Source organism: Lepisosteus platostomus, chromosome 11, assembly GCF_059453375.1.
Source record: "Lepisosteus platostomus isolate fLepPlt1 chromosome 11, fLepPlt1.hap1, whole genome shotgun sequence".
NCBI classification, from domain to species: Eukaryota; Metazoa; Chordata; class Actinopteri; order Semionotiformes; family Lepisosteidae; genus Lepisosteus; species Lepisosteus platostomus.
Window position 1 is genome coordinate 32,643,185 of NC_142621.1, and position 20,780 is coordinate 32,663,964.

At 47.3% G+C, this 20,780-nt stretch overlaps 1 protein-coding gene across 1 annotated transcript; it reads right to left on the reverse strand.

Annotated features, from left to right (window-relative positions):
- Positions 1-2,050: 2,050 nt before the first annotated feature.
- Positions 2,051-20,148, reverse strand: vamp4 (vesicle-associated membrane protein 4). The gene is made up of 8 exons (XM_088599242.1): positions 19,949-20,148; positions 14,224-14,325; positions 11,353-11,399; positions 9,758-9,808; positions 6,432-6,532; positions 4,594-4,673; positions 4,154-4,205; positions 2,051-3,431 (listed from the first exon to the last, which is right to left on the reverse strand). The coding sequence occupies exons 2-8, from the start codon at positions 14,287-14,289 to the stop codon at positions 3,406-3,408; spliced, it is 423 nt and encodes a 140-aa protein (XP_088455368.1). The 5' UTR covers positions 14,290-14,325; positions 19,949-20,148; the 3' UTR covers positions 2,051-3,405.
- Positions 20,149-20,780: the final 632 nt, after the last annotated feature.

Below are 20,780 nucleotides of genomic sequence, written 5' to 3' on the forward strand. Positions count from 1 at the left end.
CGCTGCTTGTGCCATTGCTGTCCGTCTCCTCATCACTGATGAACCCGCCGTGTCGCTGGGTGACAGTCCTGGACCGCAATGGCTCCACTGTGTTTGGAAGTGCTGGACACAGAGAGGGCAGTACATACAGTGACAAATTCAGGTCTCAAGATTCCACTTATTAATAGTACAGGACGTCTCCTCTCTGCACATTCCTTCACTCGGGGTTTGTGTGTATCCCCTCTGGGTAGGGGGACAGTTTAGTACTGCCCCCTTGTGGGAATGAGGAGCGGCGGTCTCTGCCTGCCCAGTGCAGAGCGAGTCAGCTCAAGAGACGCCCACTCAGAGCCCAGGAGGGAGATGATTGTTTTCACTAACTCCTCGCCTGAGTCTTCATGTTATTTTCTCTTCATCTGTTTTTCTGCATAAAATATCTCCTGGACCCTTACCCTCTTCCTTCCCTGCATTTTCCCACTGTCTTTGTCTCTCCAACCTCCCCTCTCTGCCAGCTCCTTCCTCTTTGTCACCATTTCCCTGAGTGCACTGCTGTGGGTCAGAGCCCAGGTCCTGCAGTAATTACTTTTTGGTCCTGCTTGCCCTCTTGTTCCCTGACACTTGCCTCATAGGCTTGTTTTTGTGGAGCTGTCACTCCGGCCTGAGGTAGGACTTACAGTATACTGCTGCTATTAGTTTTAATGGGCTCTGAGCTCATTAAACAAGTAGTGTAACAAATACTCTTTATAGGGCCAGCAGAGCAGCAGATGTGCCCTACTAAGAGTGCAAGGCAGGTCTGTAAACACACGGCCCTGAAGTCACATGCCTTCGGCCTGACTAGAAAGAACATCAACAAAGAATAAAAGGAGGGAGGGAGGCAGAGAGACTGAGGGGGGGACATTCAGTAACACTAGCAGACCGCTCTCCTCCCTCAGGAATTAGGTAATGGTTGTACACATTCTCACAGAGATCAAAAAGGTGTGCTGGATTTGCCAAGTGTTATGTTTAAAAAAGCGACACCATTTTTACTTCCAGCTGTGTCCACACCCTACGCCGTTCATGGGAATACAGCTATTCACCACAAAGCTGGCTCGCAGGCCGAGCCTAGATTTCCGGAACTGGGAAAACACCTGCTTGGCATTATTAAAGCAGAGCAATGTTTTTGTGTACTGGATCAGTGGTCCTTTGCATGCCAAGAAAGCTGCAAAACAATGCTTTCATAAAAGCAGCCGGCTACAGTTTGCTGCCCAAAGGGAGCACATGGTCATCACTTGGGCCCATACATCCCAGGCAAAAGATTTTCATGTTCATCCATTCACTTTGAAAGTGGACCCAGGACCAGGAAGAAAATCAGCTGGAGGACACAGCTGCTGTCTGAGGGAAAGGAAGAGCAAAGCAACTGTGACGTCAGTGTCTCACCAAGAAACAGGACAGCCTGGTGACCGTAGGGCAGCAGTGATCTTCAAGTCCCAAGAAAAGACGGGCAGCGGCCTGCACTAGTCAAAGCACCCAGAAAGGGGCAATTTGGAACAGCCACTCAAAGTTAGCCTGCTGTGTTTGGTAGGGTTCCACTTCCCACAAGCACAGTCACCCAGGTAACAGTAGAATCAGCTGCTTTACCATGGTACCAGGAGGGTCCACTGAACATATAGTACACACCAAAAACTATGGGATCCCATGGGGATTAATGACTCTCTTTCACATTTTAATCGGGAAACCGGACCCACTTCCAGTCTGTCAGATCCAGAGTAGTGAAAACAATGGCTCAGGGAGAACGGGATGCTGGAAATACACCTGCTTTCCTTCCGTCTCCTGGTCCACAAGGCCTAGTGCAGACGAATGTGAACTGGGGACACCAGACTGCGAAGAGAAATATTGGAACCGACCGCACAGTGGACTATGCAGATCTGTAATCGAAAAGCAGTAACAATGTAATCCAATAGGTATTGGAGACACGAGGCATCCTGGTTAAGAACAGGCTGTTCTGGAGCAGCCAGCCCCATCCGCACCAGCTGCAGCAATCGCCCAGCTCCTCACCCTCTCCTCTAAGGTCAGAAAGAGACAGATCCTGAAGCAGTCGCTTTAAATCACTTTATTCCAAAGAAACACATTAAACAAGTCACAGTTCACAAACACATTAACGTCCTGAAATATATGCACTGAGGAGATATATACATATAAATTAAAAATGATAAAGATTAGATCCTAATTTACAAATTTTTCAGATATATTTATGAATTGAGAAAGGGAATGTTAGACCCATCTTATCATCTTAACACCATGCGATGGGCTTAATATTACCCCATCGTGTCTGGCTTTAGAGGTCCCTAGCCCAAGCACACCCTCAGCCAATCAGTCTCACAAACACTGCAGCTATACATTAAACATCACCGTGTAACCTGGAATAACCCCAGTAATTACTACAGCTCCTGCACTATCTTATTTTATACTTTAAGACACACCCGCCTGCCCCACTAACACAGCAGCAGATAGTGATGAACTAGACTATTTTCCCTGTTTAAAGGAGAGGCTAATAAAACAGCCTACATACATATAAGACCCAATCCTGCATATTGCATGTTTATATCCAGATGAAAAAAGCTCATTTTGACCAAATATGAGTCTGAAAGGATTCAACATATAGTATTCAAGCTAGGGGACCCTGGTTTGCCTCTCCATCCACCCTAAAGTTACAAAAAGCACACAGTCCATTACTGCATCTGGCCCAAACAGATCTGAGGGAGTCAGTGCTCAGCATGAACGCAACCAGGTCCCTCCACTAACCTCCGAAGTGCCGCAGGTCAGCTGTTAGTCTGGACTGGCTGGGGAGTCGGATTGTAAAAACCACTCACTGCTCCTGAACCCAGACAGCTGTCCCCAGTGGTCCACACCCTCCCCTGCTCTCAAAACCATAGCCTCCAAAGACAGACTGCAGATGGTACTGTGGTACTTCACCAAGCAGAGCTACAATACGGACAAGCACACATCAGCTCACAGGCACCCTCCCTCTCAAACAGGCCCAAAGTGTGTTTTCCATGAAAGGCAGAAGACTTCTGTGAATCTCTGAAGAGGCAGGGAGTTGAATCAAAGCACCTAAATCAGTGGAATATAATTATAAAAGGATCCATCTCCAAAAGCTGGAGCAGACAGAAATCGCTGTGCTGTGGAACACAGGAAGTGAGAGTTGGTCAGGGTAAAAGCAGTTCCTGCTCTTCCAACAGCATGCTGTTCCTGTGATCCCTTTGGCCCTTGGGAACTGGTACTGGACTGTCCCACTGCACAGGAAAGGTAGGATATCAGTCTTCGGTCTCCAGGGCTGTGCGCAGGGGAGAGGGGGGAGGAGGGAGGAGATGTGGATGGGGGAGACGAGAGATGGTTCTTCTCTCCTGCTGAACTGCAGAATCTCCCTGCTGCCCCTCTCCCACTCTTCCACTAGTGGTACTTCAGGATAACAGGAACTAGAGAGAGGGAAGAGATGGAGAATCGGTTTCCTGGGTGTGAATAAGCTCATGTCGTGTGTCAGCTTTGCGGGTGCCTGACGAGGCTATGAATGTATCTATAAACTTGGTCTGGATGAAAGAATGGCCACATTGTGTCCAGAAGGGCAGGATCTCGCAGCTGAAATAGATGTCCATCGTCCTTCACCTGCTAAAAGGCTGGAAAAAGGGCAACGGTGCCGTTCTATGTGTAATTAAATGAAGTAGTGAGGAACTCAAGCCGGATCAGTAATGTTAAGCACTGCAGTCCTTGAAAAGCAGACTTTTCCACCCCAGCTACATGTGGGAGGTGTCAAAACTTACATTTCAAGACGGCTTCTACTTCCGTTCATTTTTAACTGTTTTGGGGGCTTAGGCGGCTGAAACTCAGTAGTTGTTGGGCTTTTGAAATTAACAAAGGAGTGAATTTCCATTTCCAAGAAAACAACTAAGAACATAGGAAAGGTTATAAACGAGACTACAGCCTACTATATTAATAATATAGATATTAATAATAGCACATTGATCCGGGAATCTCGCTCTCCAATTTCCGATAGGATTGCAAGGATCCCTGCAGCTTCCTGATTTCAGTCATAACCACGCAAAACCAAGAGCTCTGTGTATTTAGTACGTCTTCAATGCTGGGGTGCCTGGTCTGTTTGCAGGGTTATTGGGTGTGTCGACACAGTGAAAGAGAGGCTCACCTATGATGATTAGCAGCACAATGACCACGACCAGAGCGATTATTGCCTTCATCTGTGAAGGTGGGAAAAGATTGATTCAGAATTACTTTTAAAAAAAAGTATGAGAAAAAGGTCAACAATACAAAGCAAGAAACAAACGTACCTGTACAGATCCATAAGTAATGGATCATGCTTTAAATCTGGCATCGATTAGTTACATCCTAGGACAGATACTTCCACAAACTGATCACCCCATAGTGGAGAAATGTGACCAATCAATCACATTACAGCACAGAAGCACACAGAGACGAAACGCACCACAGAACAGAAAAAGACTCTAGCACGGAAATGTGAAAAGCCAGTCCCAGGACAGCACAGGCAGGAGGAACCCAGCCACACTACAGCTCAGGAATGCAATCCGACACTAATCATGTCATCAGAGACGAGGAGAGAGCCCTCACCTTGCAGTCTCGCCACCACATCCTCCTGTGTAGCTGCTTGGCGCGGCTGCTGAAGGCCGAGGCATTGTCAGACAGGCTCTCTGCACAGGAGCAAACAGACAGCCGGGTCAGAGCGCAGGAGCGCAGAGCACAATCAAGAACGCACACGGCATTTTCCTTCTCACTTACCGTTTGGTAGCAATAACCTTCTTTCGTGCATCCTTAAAATGTTGCACACTGGTACACTTTCGACATGGGCACTATCTACTTTGAGATCTTGCGTTTCCATAAGGCCTATGGATCTCTGGACAGGCTTTATGTATGTATCTGTGGATATTTCCTAGTTGGGGGTATAATTTCTTGTATTTACTGTGCCAGCACTTCCAGCCCCAGCGCATCTTTGTGGACAAGGCAAATAATCTAACTGGTCTTTTCTTGCCCCTGTGTCACTGTTCTATATTGTACTACAGCTGTGAGGCTAACTAATCCCTATGCTTCAGGTTGCTGTACAGCAGTGAACGTCAAAGATACAAATACACTACACAGCCCTTCAGAGTAAAGTCACACACAAGATACAAGCGTTTGTTGTTTCCCTGGCTGAACCTGGATGGGTCACACTACTTAAGGAATGTACCGATCTTCAGGACTTCGTATTTTCTTTTTTTGGCAAGATCAATAAATGAATAATGGGTTTCTAAAGAGTAAAAGATACTCAGCAAGTGTTAAACACAACGTGCAGCTTTTAAAGACAGTGCACTGCTGAAATAAGTGGAATTATGTGAGGGATCGGTGCAGCCAGGCAGTGTATCAGGGAAGAGGGAAAGCGATCCGTCCACAGCAGCACTCAGCTGCCCAGCTACAGCATGCCGAGGCCCTGATTCACCTGCGGATTGACTGCACAGCCCAAGGATTAACCAGGGTTGTCTGGCTTCCTGTAATTCCAGCAATGATACTGAGTGTCCAGGAGTCGGCAGGTCGCGCCAGCAGTTGTGCAATGGGGGTGGCAGCTGTCCAGCTGGGAGACAGTCTGAGGTACAGACACACCCCCCAGAGGTCACACACTGCAGCACAGAGCCGCCTGGGCCTGGGCATTGGCAGCATTCTGCCAAGCCACCTCCAACAAAAACAACGGAAAATGAATAGTGAAAAGCAAAGGTATGGGGCATGGTCAAGTCTAAAGGGAAGCTGAACAGAACTTGTGAAATATGTGTTTGGTTCATCTGTTTGGTTTTGAAGCTTAAGAGTGAGCTGGACTGAAAAGGCTCAAGTGCCCAGCTGCTGAAAGACTGGTCAGCAAATCTGGCATTTTGGACTGGCAGTTGAGAGATCAGCGACTGGAGGGGAGTTTGGGTTCCAGCAGCCCAGAGACAAGGGGGAACAGGGTTGTGAAAGTACTGGTAACACAGAGATAACATCTGTAGCAGTCCGTCAGCAGGCCTGTAACTGAGGGAAGAGCGAGTGTCTGTACTCGTGTGTGCACCTCTGTTCTTTTGAGGCTAACAGTGTGCTCTGCTTTGGAAAGAAGACAGGCAGAAGACCATTGATCTACAGGTGAATCAAGGCTTTAGGGTGCCATGGGCTGTGTGGCTGGGTGCTGCTGTCTGCTGCTCTTTATTATTCAGCACACATTTCTTCCATACCATTTATCAGGTGCTCCAGTTCACTGCAGATTTCTGACACAAGCATCTATGTTCATGTGAAAAAGTTCATCTGGTTCATCAAATGGATATTATGGAATGACAGACTTCAACATCAACCAACACTAGCTTAATAACTCCCAGTCTGTCCACAAGCTGTCCCCCAGGGAAAACTGTCCCCCGGCCAGTCCCCCAGGCCCATCAGTCCCCTTTCTCTCTCACCAGACTTGTCCTGCAGCTCATCCAGTCGCTCTCCTCTCTCGATCACCTTAGTGATGTTCTCCTGCATGACATCGATCACCTCATCCACCTGAGTCTGCACCCTGCCAGAGAGGAAGGGTTAACACTTAATGCAAAAATGTTTTACAAGCATGGAGGTTGATGTGCATTTTCTTTCCTTTAGAGAATGCTTTAATTTGAATAATGAGTAACCGAAATAATAACAAGAATTATATACCAGTATCAAATCAACAACATTGATTGTGTGATAAATTCAATTACTACCTCTGTTTGTAACTGTTCTTCTGTCCCTAAATTCACTGACTTGCTGCTGATCCTATTGTAAATAGTGCAACTTGTTTGCCTTATTAAAACCTATATGGTTTTACATCACAAGACCCCTACCTGTTAAAATAACGGTTTCTAGGAGCCCCAAACTCCGGCATTTCATCTGTAGGAGCAGCATAGCCAGAGAGATGTATTTACTACCATCCACAAGTTACCTGAGCTTTTAACCAACAGCAGTGAAGACAAAAATCTAAATTTTTACTCACCAACTCCAGAAGAAATCCTAAGTTTTTTCTGACATCCCTGAAATACTGCTACAATCATTCCTTGACAAGTCTCCATCCAATAAATAATACTTTCCCTGCTCGATTTTTAGAATTTGCCACTACCCTATCTTCTCTTTAATTTTTGATATAAACAGTGTGCAATCCATTGTCCGTCCACTTGCTCTGGTGAGGATCAAAGGTAAGGCAACTATTAACTACTCTCTTTCCTCCTCAGACATCAGTTTCTGACCTGTATTGACAGGCATGTCGATACATTTCTTTTAACTGGAGAAGCTGGAAGAAATGGTTTATTTGGGTGGTGAGGTGGGGGTCTCTAGGAAAGGGGTGTGGGTGTGGCATTGCCTACTATGAATCAAAATGATGAGGCGTATTTGTGTGACGTGTACGAACTAAGCAGCTAACTGGGCTCAGTCGAAACAAAACTGAGGAGACACTGAGGCTCGGTTTCACTTTTCCTGGAGCTTCAGAGTCACTTTGGTCAAGGTGCCGTTTGGATAGGTGTGGCAAGGACCGGGGGCAGCCAAGGAGCGTTCGTTATCAGCACCGCCGACAGAAAGAAGCTTCAACGGCACACTTCAAACCTGCACACGTGCTCCGCTCCCCCGGCCAGGCGCCTCACGTTGAGTAATGCGACTTCCAGGCTCCCGCTCACGGTCAAGAAAACAGACCAGTGCTGAAATCCGAAAGGCAGAACAATACAGAACTAAAGGCCAGGGGGGGAACGCTGCTCGGAAATCATGTGTATGAAAGTGGGGGGCTGTTTTTCCAGGCTGGTTGCCCCTAAGTCGGTGTTGTGCCGGCTTGCTCCACACACACCGTGCCTGGGGAACATCCCACAGGGGAACACAAACATGCCAGGTGGGGTCTCGGGGCGCCCCCTCAGTTTTTATTGTGCCGCTTTGTTGTCTCCCCATCTGCAAAATCCTTTTTATTCAATACCACCACTGCCTGGAAATGGAGGGAAAAAAAAAAAGTAACACCTGCTGACATTACCGGTGCCCAGCCACTGCAAGCAGAGCCAGGACAGCCTGGCATGCTCAGCCTCCCAGATCAAAATCGGCGCTTTCCCCGCCTCCCTGATATATAAAGCAGGTGTCCAACACGACTCCTGGCTGAGCCGTAACTAAACATATCACGACCCAGCCGGGGCTACTGCGGGGCCTGATTGGTCAACAGCGGAGGTCTGGAAAAGAACTTAGGTTTTCTTCCAACTCCGAGACACTGAAAAACACACTGCAGCCCCACTAACAAGCAGGCAGAGGGAGGGAGAGACGAATGGAGGTGGGATCAAAGAGAGAGACCAAAAGCACTAGAGAGAAAGCAGTCTGCAGACACATTGAGAACAGTATTATGATGCCTTGAAATACTGCAGGTTTTGGATAACAGCTCCATACAGAGCCCAGTCACAATGCACTGTGGACCCTTCACAGCAGCATAGCCTTAATTGTTTAATTTAATAATTTCACTACCAGATGCACATTTACATGTCTACACGTCTGCTAACTGCCTAATTCTACTTGTAGGTGATGTATAAAATAAGAATGCAGAAAGTGCTGTATTTGAGTCTGTTTCATGTTTTGGACAGTGTTGTATCTCTCCTTTATTTTCATAGGACAAGGCTTTTTGGATCACCCCTCCTCTATCCTGTCTGCTTCCCCAAGTCCAGTCATGATGAATGGTTGATAATTCCACTGATCCACTTTGGATCAAGTTCTTCAAGACTGATCTGGTTGAAATAAATGTATTACATGTGCCTCATGACTACCTTTCTGTATTCTGTATTTTCTGTTAAAATCTGTAATTAGTAAAGAATTGGGAGCTCTGTGTAAAGACAGAAAAAGGTACAAGAGTGCTGGATTGGGGTTAAATGGACTGCATTGTTTGGGCTGTGTTGTGTAATACTCTACTGACTTCATCAGTTCAGGAAAACCCCCTGGTGTGAGCCAGCTATCCTGCAGGGCCCGAGCGCTTGCTGTTGTTGTTGATGAGAAGATTACCTGTGGAAGGTGTCTATTACAGGAGCTGCCATCTGTGCCTACAGGGTGAGGTGTAATCAGAGCAGACAGCTGTGGGGACCACTCTTGAGTCACTGAGGGCTCTACTGGGCTGAGGTCACAGACGCCGGAGACAGACTACCATGGATTAGGGAGAGGGTGGCATAAATACACGGCCTTAGCAAATTAAAATAAGAATACCCTTATCAAAAAGGTATCGTAGATCGTCCCTTATGCTCCACAAAATGTACTATAAATAACTCACATCTGTCCCTGCATGGCACACAAGGACAGGCTACCAGGAGCTGCTGTAATGGTGTCTGCATCCTTTTGTGCTTGGTGTCACACACATTATTGTTATTCACTTTTAAATGGCAGGTGAAAGACCTTTCTGCATATAACAGTGTCTCTTGTAAAATCGGTAAGTTAAAAGGAAAGTGGTTTTTCCTTTGACACTTTCAATGAAACTGTCCACATCAATTTGTGAATCTCACCTTAAGCATTCTGATACAGGGAGCAGTGCAGTTAACTCTGCTCTGATATGCTACGTTTGAAGCTAAGCATGCCTCCTAAGGGAAATACAATATGATCAGCTTTCCTTGAATGGAGAGATGGTTTTCAGGAACAGTGGGTGGGATGTCCTATAGTGGCTCAACAGGACAGAGAAAGTTCTCCTTTCAGGCCTCCTCGGACAATGTCTTGGCACAGGCAAATCATCTATGCAAACATAGAATTATCAAAAGGTCTGTCAGTGACTTACTGTCTGATCTTGTCATTTTTGGGTCCAAATTTAGGTCCTGTAGGTCCTCTCCTGACAAAACAGAAAAAAATGAAAGTGAGTCTCATTGTTACAGTTGCACCTCTCCAAACCTTCCAGTCGAACACATTAGAAATATGTTTATTATGTAATATGTGTAATATGTTTATAGGACACAGACAATCTCACCCAACAGACACACACACAGAGGGGCATTTCAGTTAACCAGCAGGAAGTGTCCATGTGTCACCACGTGTCAAGTATACCTTGCAACTCTGAATACAGCATCGCTCCACTGGCAACTGGTAGCTCCATGGAGAGGAACCAGCTGGGGGAAATGTGCACAAACACACAGCACGGCTACACACACAGAGACAGACACACAGCACAGCTACACACACAGAGACAGACACACAGCACAGCTACACACAGGGACAGACACACAGCACAGCTACACACACAGGGACAGACACACAGCACAGCTACACACACAGGGACAGACACACAGCACAGCTACATACAGGGACAGACACACAGCACAGCTACATACAGGGACAGACACACAGCACAGCTACACACACAGAGAGACACACAGCACAGCTACACACACAGAGACAGACACACAGCACAGCTACACACAGAGAGACAGACACACAGCACAGCTACACACAGAGAGACAGACACACAGCACAGCTACACACACAGAGACAGACACACAGCACAGCTACATACAGGGACAGACACACAGCACAGCTACAAACAGGGACAGAAACACCACAGCTACACACACAGAGACAGACACACAGCACAGCTACTCACAGGGACAGAAACACCACAGCTACACACAGAGACAGACACACAGCACAGCTACACACAGGGACAGAAACACCACAGCTACACACACAGAGACAGACACACAGCACAGCTACACACAGGGACAGAAACACCACAGCTACACACAGCTGGACGCAGAGACGCTGCATAGAGAGAGACACACAGAGCTGTAAGAGGGCGAGTGGAGAGAGGATCACAGAAAGACTAAGTATGGGAGTGAAAGTGAAATACAGAATGATGAGGAGCAAGACAAGTGAGAAGAAAATAGAAAAAAAGCAGACAGGGCACTCTTTGCAGTTTCCAATTCATTCCACTGGGAGATTTTCTTATAACCAGCTTCTGACTTTTTTAATTGTTAGTTAAAAGGATCTTTATAATAACTGAGGTACTGGTTGTAGTAAAATATTGCAATGGACAATACTGATAAAGCTGCTCGCTGAACAGCCTAAGCAAGAGATTGAGATCAGCAGAGCTGTGGATGAAAGGATGAGCTGAGTAACTAACACAGCCTCCTGGTGAATGCTTAGTTTGCTTTTGTTTAGCCCTGCTGTGCTAGGAGGACATGATCCCAGAGTGTGCCAGCAGGAGAGAGCTCTGTGGTGTGTCAAGTCTTAAACACAGAACACACAGATATGCTGCTCTGGACTGCAGTTTCACAAAGTGTTGTCTGCCTTGCCCACACACACGCAAACAGGACAGCACACACTGACAGCACAGTCCAAACACACACACGAGGAGAGCAGGGCTGCAACTAGGGAGCTCACAAGAAGAAGTCTTCCTCTTCATCTGAATCTTCCTCCAGCAGGTTCCTCTGAAACACAGACAGCAGCAGGTCAGAGAACTTAAACTTACTGAACCCTTTATTTCATGGAAAAAAAAAACATTTTTCCATTATATTTTTAGACTGCTTTCTACTGAGTCCTTGGTTGCAAATGTATCCAGTTTTCTGTACATTCCTACAATATTCACTTTTTTAAAACAATTTTCCTAAGTCCTATTTTCACTTGTCATTGTTTATCAGACACTCTACTTCAACATAGAGCAGGAATAAGTGTCTTACGCATTTTCTTCCGAATCCCTGGCAGGACACAGTGTGCTGTGTGAAGTGGCTCTCATTTACAAGAGCACATTGAAGATATGTGGGCTAGATCAAACCCCTCACGAGAAGAAACCCAGGCCTTCACAGTGGATTTCCGTGCATTAAGAGCAGGAACCAAATGCAACCATCAAGTGCAAGGCCTACAATTTGAACCAAGCCATGGTCATTGACATAATATGCTTCAATAGCTCAGTGTGCAGTAGAGGCCACATGTTCATTTCTAACTACATGTTGCACAGTTTTAGAACTTTATTAAATGATCTAACCACAAATCAATTAAATGTTCAATTAAATGTCTCAGTTAGACTATACATTTACAAATTAAGAATGAGCAATATGGCTCTCATCTCGTTAGAATGATAACCAGAAAAGACCAAGGATCCTATGTACCTGAATTTGTAAGGCATGTATGTATTTACAGTATAAGAAAAGAGCTCAGGTTGGAATTCTGCACTGAAAGTGACAGCTTAAAAAAGGGGAGTCCACAGGCTTCAAGAGTATAGCAGAGACATTACTAATTTGTGCCAAATAAGAACTGTGATTACTTTTCTCTGAAATCAAATCAATATAAATAAACAGAAATCTAAACTCAGAAGTGCGCTGTTCAGGCTCTCGGCCACAGTAAGGACAATGTACACTGACAGATCTGGAGCTCCAGAGATGTGATTTTTAATGCGAGGGCACAAATCTTACAGTATTTCTCAAGAACATTTAATTCCAGGAAAGAGGAGGAGAAGTCACGCCATTTACAGTCACCCTGTTACATCACAGTTCTTTCGTCTGGAATTCATAGTAAATTATATTTTTAACATTCCTGCTCCAACTGGCATCGACTGCTGCTCATTGCGACAGGATCAGTGTAATGTGTGCGGCTTGCGTGCAGAGATCACACTTTCAGGGAAAATGACCCTGGGTAAGGATTCCCCCCCCCATCTTCTTAAGACATACGGTATCATCTTGTCTTGTCACCAAGACGTTTCAACAGCTGCCAAAACCAACAGAAACGGCAGATGAAAAAGAGAGGGGCGCGGCCGTGTCATTATCTCAGGGCACACCGGGAGGATCTGAAAGACCGAGAGCTGTCATCGGTTGTGCAACATCCCCGTGCTGTGATCATCCTGGCCCTAACACGACGCGGGGCCGGCTGATACTGGTGGCCCAGAAGGTGGAAGGGACAGGCAGGAATGTCAGGGAGAAAGGATCCAGAAAGAGGAGGAGAAGGCCTCATCTTCCCCATATCTCCCAGCTCTGCCAGCCCCACATCAGCCCAATGGGCACATGCGCCCCTCTTCTGTACTGCGTACCGTCTCCATTAACAAGATCTCAATCAGGCTATCCTCTGATGAGGAAATCTAAAACAGCCTAGTGCCAGACAGGTGATCCAAGGGCTCAGGTCTATTTATCATTTACATCTCCTCACGTAGTAGAAATAAGACTTTCATGTCTACGCCTGGGTTTCAATTTTTGACTCTTCTTCTGGATGGGTGCTACAATAAACATGTTTTCAGTCGGTGGGCACTACCCCAGCGGGTGGAGGTTTGGTAACAGCCTATGAATAAGATCTCATTTCCTGTAACTGGCAGAATACCAACATGCCTTTGAGGTTTATATCAAGTGTTCCTGAAACCTGTTAACACTTCTGCCCCTTCAATGCTAATACGATCTAGCACAGAACTGTGGCATTGCTTAATGCAATCTATTCACTGATCAACACCCAAGTGGAATATTTATTTCATATATTAGCCATTTCTCCTTATTTGTCCAAATCTTGCCTGTTTTTTTTTTTACCTCGTGGCTTCCCTTGTGAACCCATGTTCGTAAATAACACAACTCATGTGGAGCATTCATGTGGAAAATTAAGATAAATGTAACTTAGAAAGCTACACCATCTGTGAAAGATTTTATCACAATTTATGAAGTCACGTTACTGATACACCAAGACTACACCTTCACAAGACAGATGTCTTGAGATCAGACAGTAACTTCAGCTGGGACATTTCACTCACTAGCTGTAATTAAATACAGTTCTCAAATGCAATGTAAACAATATGCTGTATTTCATGCTGTCAACACTCCACATAAATATCCATAAAAATATCAATTTGATTATATCTAAAAAGGCTGGTGCCTGTTCTGCGTGGGATTAATGACTCAGGTTGTTGCTGTCTAGATTAAGCTATATTATGAACAAAAGGTGCACTAAATTAGGGGTTCATAGTCCTGGTGACCCACATACCTCCTAGGTTCATTGCAGTTCAGCTGTTAAGTTTAACAGCTGAACAAATAAGTTGCTTTTCAAACTTTTTTTCCCTTTCACAAAAACTGGTGATTTTAAGCCAATTTTGAAATGCAACTCGTGAAAGGCAACTGTTACGGAAAAAACAGTTTAGGAACCAAAAGAGCTCAAATTAAACCCATTTTCACCAGCAGGCGAGTGAGGGCCTTGAAACCCAAGGACCAGGACAGGGATCCTCAGCACTAAATAATATGTAAGGTGTGTGCACAGCCTCTCTTTCCCTCCGTCGCCCTCTCTCACCCTCTCGCTGCGCACTGATCCCGTGACGTCATCGTCGTTGAGGTGGCGTTTGAACTTGGGCGGCATGGCGTCTCCGTGCAGCTCCTGTCCCTCCAGTTCCCCCTGCAGGCAGACACGGGCAGCGCAGCCCCAGTTAGACCTGGACACAGCCAACACTCACAGCACAGAGCCAACTCTTACCCTTTTTCTAATGTTATTAATATTTTCCCACAGTTTCTCAGTTCAATCCCCAAGCCCACACTGCCTCCCTCCACCAGCCTCTTAGCTCCAGCCTCAAGCCCACACTGCCTCCCTCCACCAGCCTCTTAGCTCCAGCCTCAAGTCCACACTGCCTCCCTCCACCAGCCTCTTAGCTCCAGCCTCAAGTCCACACTGTCTCCCTCCACCAGCCTCTTAGCTCCAGCCTTAAGCCCACACTGCCTCCTCCACCAGCCTCTTAGCTCCAGCCTCAAGCCCACACTGCCTCCTCCACCAGCCTCTTAGTTCCAGCCTCAAGCCCACACTGCCTCCCTCCACCAGCCTCTTAGCTCCAGCCTCAAGTCCACACTGTCTCCCTCCACCAGCCTCTTAGCTCCAGCCTTAAGCCCACACTGCCTCCCTCCACCAGCCTCTTAGCTCCAGCCTCAAGTCCACACTGCCTCCCTCCACCAGCCTCTTAGCTCCAGCCTCAAGTCCACACTGCCTCCTCCAGCAGCCTCTTAGCTCCAGCCTCAAGCCCACACTGCCTCCTCCACCAGCCTCTTAGTTCCAGCCTCAAGCCCACACTGCCTCCCTCCACCAGCCTCTTAGCTCCAGCCTCAAGTCCACACTGCCTCCCTCCACCAGCCTCTTAGCTCCAGCCTCAAGTCCACACTGCCTCCCTCCACCAGCCTCTTAGCTCCAGCCTCAAGTCCACACTGCCTCCCTCCACCAGCCTCTTAGCTCCAGCCTCAAGTCCACACTGCCTCCTCCAGCAGCCTCTTAGCTCCAGCCTCAAGTCCACACTGCCTCCTCCACCAGCCTCTTAGCTCCAGACTCAAGCCCACACTGCCTCCTCCAGCAGCCTCTTAGCTCCAGCCTCAAGCCCACACTGCCTCCTCCACCAGCCTCTTAGTTCCAGCCTCAAGCCCACACTGCCTCCTCCACCAGCCTCTTAGCTCCAGCCTCAAGTCCACACTGCCTCCCTCCAGTAGCCTCTTAGCTCCAGCCTCAAGCCCACACTGCCTCCCTCCACCAGCCTCTTAGTTCCAGCCTCAAGCCCACACTGCCTCCCTCCACCAGCCTCTTAGCTCCAGCCTCAGGTCCACACTGCCTCCTCCAGCAGCCTCTTAGCTCCAGCCTCAAGCCCACACTGCCTCCCTCCACCACCCTCTTAGCTCCAGCCTCAAGCCCACACTGCCTCCCTCCAGCAGGCTCTTAGCTCCAGCCTCAAGTCCACACTGCCTCCTCCACCAGCCTCTTAGCTCCAGCCTCAAGTCCACACTGCCTCCTCCACCAGCCTCTTAGTTCCAGCCTCAAGTCCACACTGCCTCCTACACCAGCCTCTTAGCTCCAGCCTCAAGCCCACACTGCCTCCTCCAGCAGTCTCTTAGCTCCAGCCTCAAGCCCACACTGCCTCCTCCACCAGCCTCTTAGCTCCAGCCTCAAGTCCACACTGCCTCCTCCACCAGCCTCTTAGTTCCAGCCTCAAGTCCACACTGCCTCCTCCACCAGCCTCTTAGCTCCAGCCTCAAGCCCACACTGCCTCCTCCAGCAGCCTCTTAGCTCCAGCCTCAAGCCCACACTGCCTCCCTCCACCAGCCTCAAGCCCACACTGCCTCCTCCACCAGCCTCTTAGCTCCAGCCTCAAGCCCACACTGCCTCCCTCCACCAGCCTCAAGCCCACACTGCCTCCTCCACCAGCCTCTTAGCTCCAGCTTCAAGCCCACACTGCCTCCTCCACCAGCCTCTTAGCTCCAGCCTCAAGCCCACACTGCCTCCCTCCACCAGCCTCAAGCCCACACTGCCTCCTCCACCAGCCTCTTAGTTCCAGCCTCAAGCCCACACTGCCTCCCTCCACCAGCCTCTTAGCTCCAGCCTCAAGCCCACACTGCCTCCCTCCACCAGCCTCAAGCCCACACTGCCTCCTCCACCAGCCTTTTAGTTCCAGCCTCAAGCCCACACTGCCTCCTCCAGCAGCCTCTTAGCTCCAGCCTCAAGCCCACACTGCCTCCTCCACCAGCCTCTTAGCTCCAGCCTCAAACCCACACTGCCTCCCTCCACCAGCCTCAAGCCCACACTGCCTCCTCCACCAGCCTCTTAGCTCCAGCCTCAAGTCCACACTGCCTCCTACACCACTCTCTTAGCTCCAGTCTCAAGTCCACACTGCCTCCTACACCAGCCTCTTAGCTCCAGCCTCAAGCCCACACTGCCTCCCTCCAGTAGCCTCTTAGCTCCAGCCTCAAGCCCACACTGCCTCCCTCCACCAGCCTCTTAGCTCCAGCCTCAAGTCCACACTGCCTCCTACACCAGCCTCTTAGCTCCAGTCTCAAGTCCACACTGCCTCCCTCCACCAGCCTCTTAGCTCCAGTCTCAAGTCCACACTGCCTCCTCCAGCAGCCTCTTAGCTCCAGCCTCAAGCCCACACTGCCTCCTCCACCAGCCTCTTAGTTCCAGCCTCAAGTCCACACTGCCTCCTACACCAGCCTCTTAGCTCCAGCCTCAAGCCCACACTGCCTCCTACACCAGCCTCTTAGCTCCAGCCTCAAGCCCACACTGCCTCCTCCAGCAGTCTCTTAGTTCCAGCTCAGCCTGAAGCTCACACTGACTCACCACCTCTCTCCCAGAACCTTAGGTCTAACCACTAACCCACACTGTGTTGACAGTGGAGAGGTACCATTTATCAATAGGGTTGTCACAACCAAAAATATGTCAAATTCTAATGATTTATGATTAAAATTTGAATTCTATTTTGTTTCCAGCTTTCCTGGCAGGTTTTTTGGAAAACTGTTTTCCCAGGAAACCCTGAGAGGCCAGAAGCAGCCCTGAGTTTTCCAGTAAACAAGGAACACAACGAGAGAGAGAATGCAGAGAGAAGGGATACAGAAAATGGGACAGAGCTCAACTGGGGCTGCAGGATGAACTGGAGAGGACAGAAAACAGAGAGAGTGTGATGGATGGAAAAAAGAGAGATAAGGATCAAGAAATACATTTTATTCAAAACAACTTACACAGGTGACAAATGTGATGCATGGTCGTGTGGTTTACATGCTTGTAAAATCAGGAAAATAAAACACTCATATTCAACACAGCAGCAAGTATAACTAGTAGACAGGTATCTCAGGTTCACTTACTGCGAAAATAAATTGCTGTTTGTTACAGTGTTAAAATAATTATAATTGATGGTGGTGGTTTACTGCAAGAGATGCACCTTGCCCAAGGGTTAGAGTAAGCCTATAAAATATTTATACTGTAAATACCCCTTCCTATAAAGTCCCAATCATACAGACTTTACAGATGACGTTTAATCAATAGCAGAGAATACCATGAACCTTGACTAATTAACCCTCCAAAACATAGTTAACCCAAGGGGAGAACTGGATAATTTCCCCCAATTCAACACATAAATGAAACACACAGCAGTCTTAAAGAGGGTTTTGGTTGTTTGCAGGCGTTCTCACTGGGTACACCGATGCCCAGACATGCTGACAGTGATTACTCAACAGTACTGATATCTACACAGAAAAGACAGGGCTGCAATGACACAACCTCCAGAGGCGTCTTCACAAGTGTAGCCACATGACTGCCCACACGCCCCCAACCCTTCCTGCGCACGACAGGAGTCTCCACCTCCAGAATTACAGGCGTGATGGAGGCCTTAAAAATCAGAGCAAGCTTACCCTGGTCCTGGAGAGTACCTGCCCTACACGGGTTACAGGTTCCTTTACATCACCACCGGGACAAAAGGACTGGGAAAAGCAGGAATTCTGATCAAGCAAAGAATTGATCCCATTACATAGTTAGGAAATCAGGGTGTAATGAAAACCAGAAGACGCAGTGACAGGCTTTAGCCACCCCAGACTGAAATAATTAAGTGGAAATGGGTCCAATTATGCTCAATTTAATGATGGCGCAGTAATCTCACGGTGGTGCGATGTGCCAGTCAAGGGCAAAGGGAAAACTCCCACAGCAACGACACAATGGCAGCTCACTCTTGATAGACCCTACCCAAGTAACAACACCTCACTTTTTCTCCTGATGATTAGTCTACGTTGTGGAGCAATCAAGAGTCATTGCAGCAGCGGTGGCCAATTCCGTCAGTGGTTCCAAGCAGATCAGCGCTTTCCAAGATTGCTGGGCTCCAACCATAACTCCAGATATCAGACACTTGAAGATATCAGCAGCGCAGGGCTGGCAAGACATGGCTTACTCACTTCCGTAACTGTCCCAGATGGGAAATGTGCTTTCCAGGCAAGTAAAATACATTGGAACAGGTAAAGCTTCAGTCCATGCTGAAAAGAAAAGAGGCTTCTTCTTCAGGCCCCACAGCTAAAACACTGTGTCTTTTTGCTTCTCCTAAACCTAAACCTAAACCTTTACCTGTTCCTCTGCAGCCTACGCAGGCTACCTACTTGAAGTAAAACACATAACACAACACATACAGTTGCAGATGTAACACAACATGATCCCCTTAACAAATAAGAAACATACTTGCATAAGATGAGAAAAACAAGTTAGCATCTTAAATAAACTTTTCCATTTAGACAGAAAACTGAAACTTGATCCTGTGCGAGACAGTTGCACAAGACACAAAATATGATCAAATCTTAGCATGATAAAAAATAAAGTAAAATGTACAATATCGGTTGTCCAAATAAAGCAGGTTAATAGCTTTGGGAATAATGGGTAAATTAGTTCTACTGCACTTAAATCTGGGTAGTCTAAATCCATATCCTGACGTACACGCTCATATTCACTCTGCAAAGGCAGGTCATGAGTCAGTGATTATACTGGTCTTCTGAAGTACTGGTGTGGTACAGATGTCTGGCAGCAGTAGCTGTTGTGCACCAATGACTTTACTGACTTCTTTCACTATCCTGCTCAAAAAGGAGTAATAGCACATCAACCTTCCCATCCCAACTGAAAGGCCAAAACCCCACGAGTCTTCAAACTGACCTCTCAATCACTTAACTGCAGTAATTAATCATTTTAATTAGTTGATCCCTAGTCAATGAGTGCGGACTGCTTTATAACGACAAGAACTTCGAATTGAGACCACTGTTGTGTGATGACCGAGTGAAAGAATTTAACCTGCTCATGCTGGAGAAATACACCCTACAGGAGATTATAGTAGCGCGTTTAAAATTCTAAAAATTGGACAGGAAGGAGTCAAATCTTGAAGACATTAAATCTTCCACGTCACACTTCGCACGGAGACCAGAACCAGGGAGTCTCAACGGAAATTAAGAGCAACTAATTTTAGTTCTGAGGACAGGAAGCACTTCTGTTCAGGAAAACCAGCCTGCGATCGATGGATGTGTCAGAAATTAACACCTGCACACACGTTGGACTAAAGACGAGTAAATTACCAATCTGTTCGACTTCTACATCAGAATGCAATGATAAATGTTCCTCAATTGTGAGGACGAACCAAGGGCAGACGCCAGATGCAGAGACGCACAAACCAGCAGTCGCCACTGTTTCAGTTTGAACTCAAAATCTGAACTGAACTCGGCGATGACAGGCCAGGGGAGAAAGATCTTTATACCTGCGTTGTGTCCGACGTGTCTATCGGCCTGGTCCACTCGCAGTCCCCGGAGTTTAAACTCTCGATTATTCAGAAAACAACTGTCACTCTTCTTTCATCATTGAACGGCCTCTGAAAACGATCTGACCGAATAACTGTGACTTCCAGCCTTGCCGGCCTGCAGCTGCTGTATCCGTAATTCAACTGGGAAACACTCTTCCTGTTCACTCACAGCTGACCGGGAAGCTAAACAACTGCCTTTCGCAGATTCTGTATTCACCAACCAAGCACGGGGAACTACGCCAGTCCGCAGCGCTGTGGGGAGCGTAAAGTGTTACGCAAAAAGACTAAAGATCTTCGCTGACGGGGTGTCACGTACTGGAAGATTTCCTGTTGCTATGGGTACTGACGGAGGAGAAAGCGGAAGTAGCGGGATCAGATTGTGTGGACCTGAGCATCGTTGGCATTTGTTTCCTAACGCCCAAAACTGCACAGTCTACTAAAGAGTGAAGGCTTTTATAAAGCTTTACTCTTCCGTAACGATCTGTGATGACGGCCCACTGCAGAGGAGAGAAATCTTTGAAGTGTAAATAAGTGGTTTTCGACAGCCTTTTTAAATTTTTGATTAATATGATAAAAAATAGTCCCATTTTCTTATGGAGCCGAACAGTTGTATGGGCCGAGTCACAACTGCACCCATAATGACCCACCATCCGGTCCAAGTGCAGTCACATCCGAATCTGATTTGTCATGTAACATCATCCTCGCAGTGCGTGTATAAGAGCCGATGTGACATTTTAATTAAACTCGAGACTTAAATTCAAGACTCAAAACATTCTTCTTTAGAATGGAT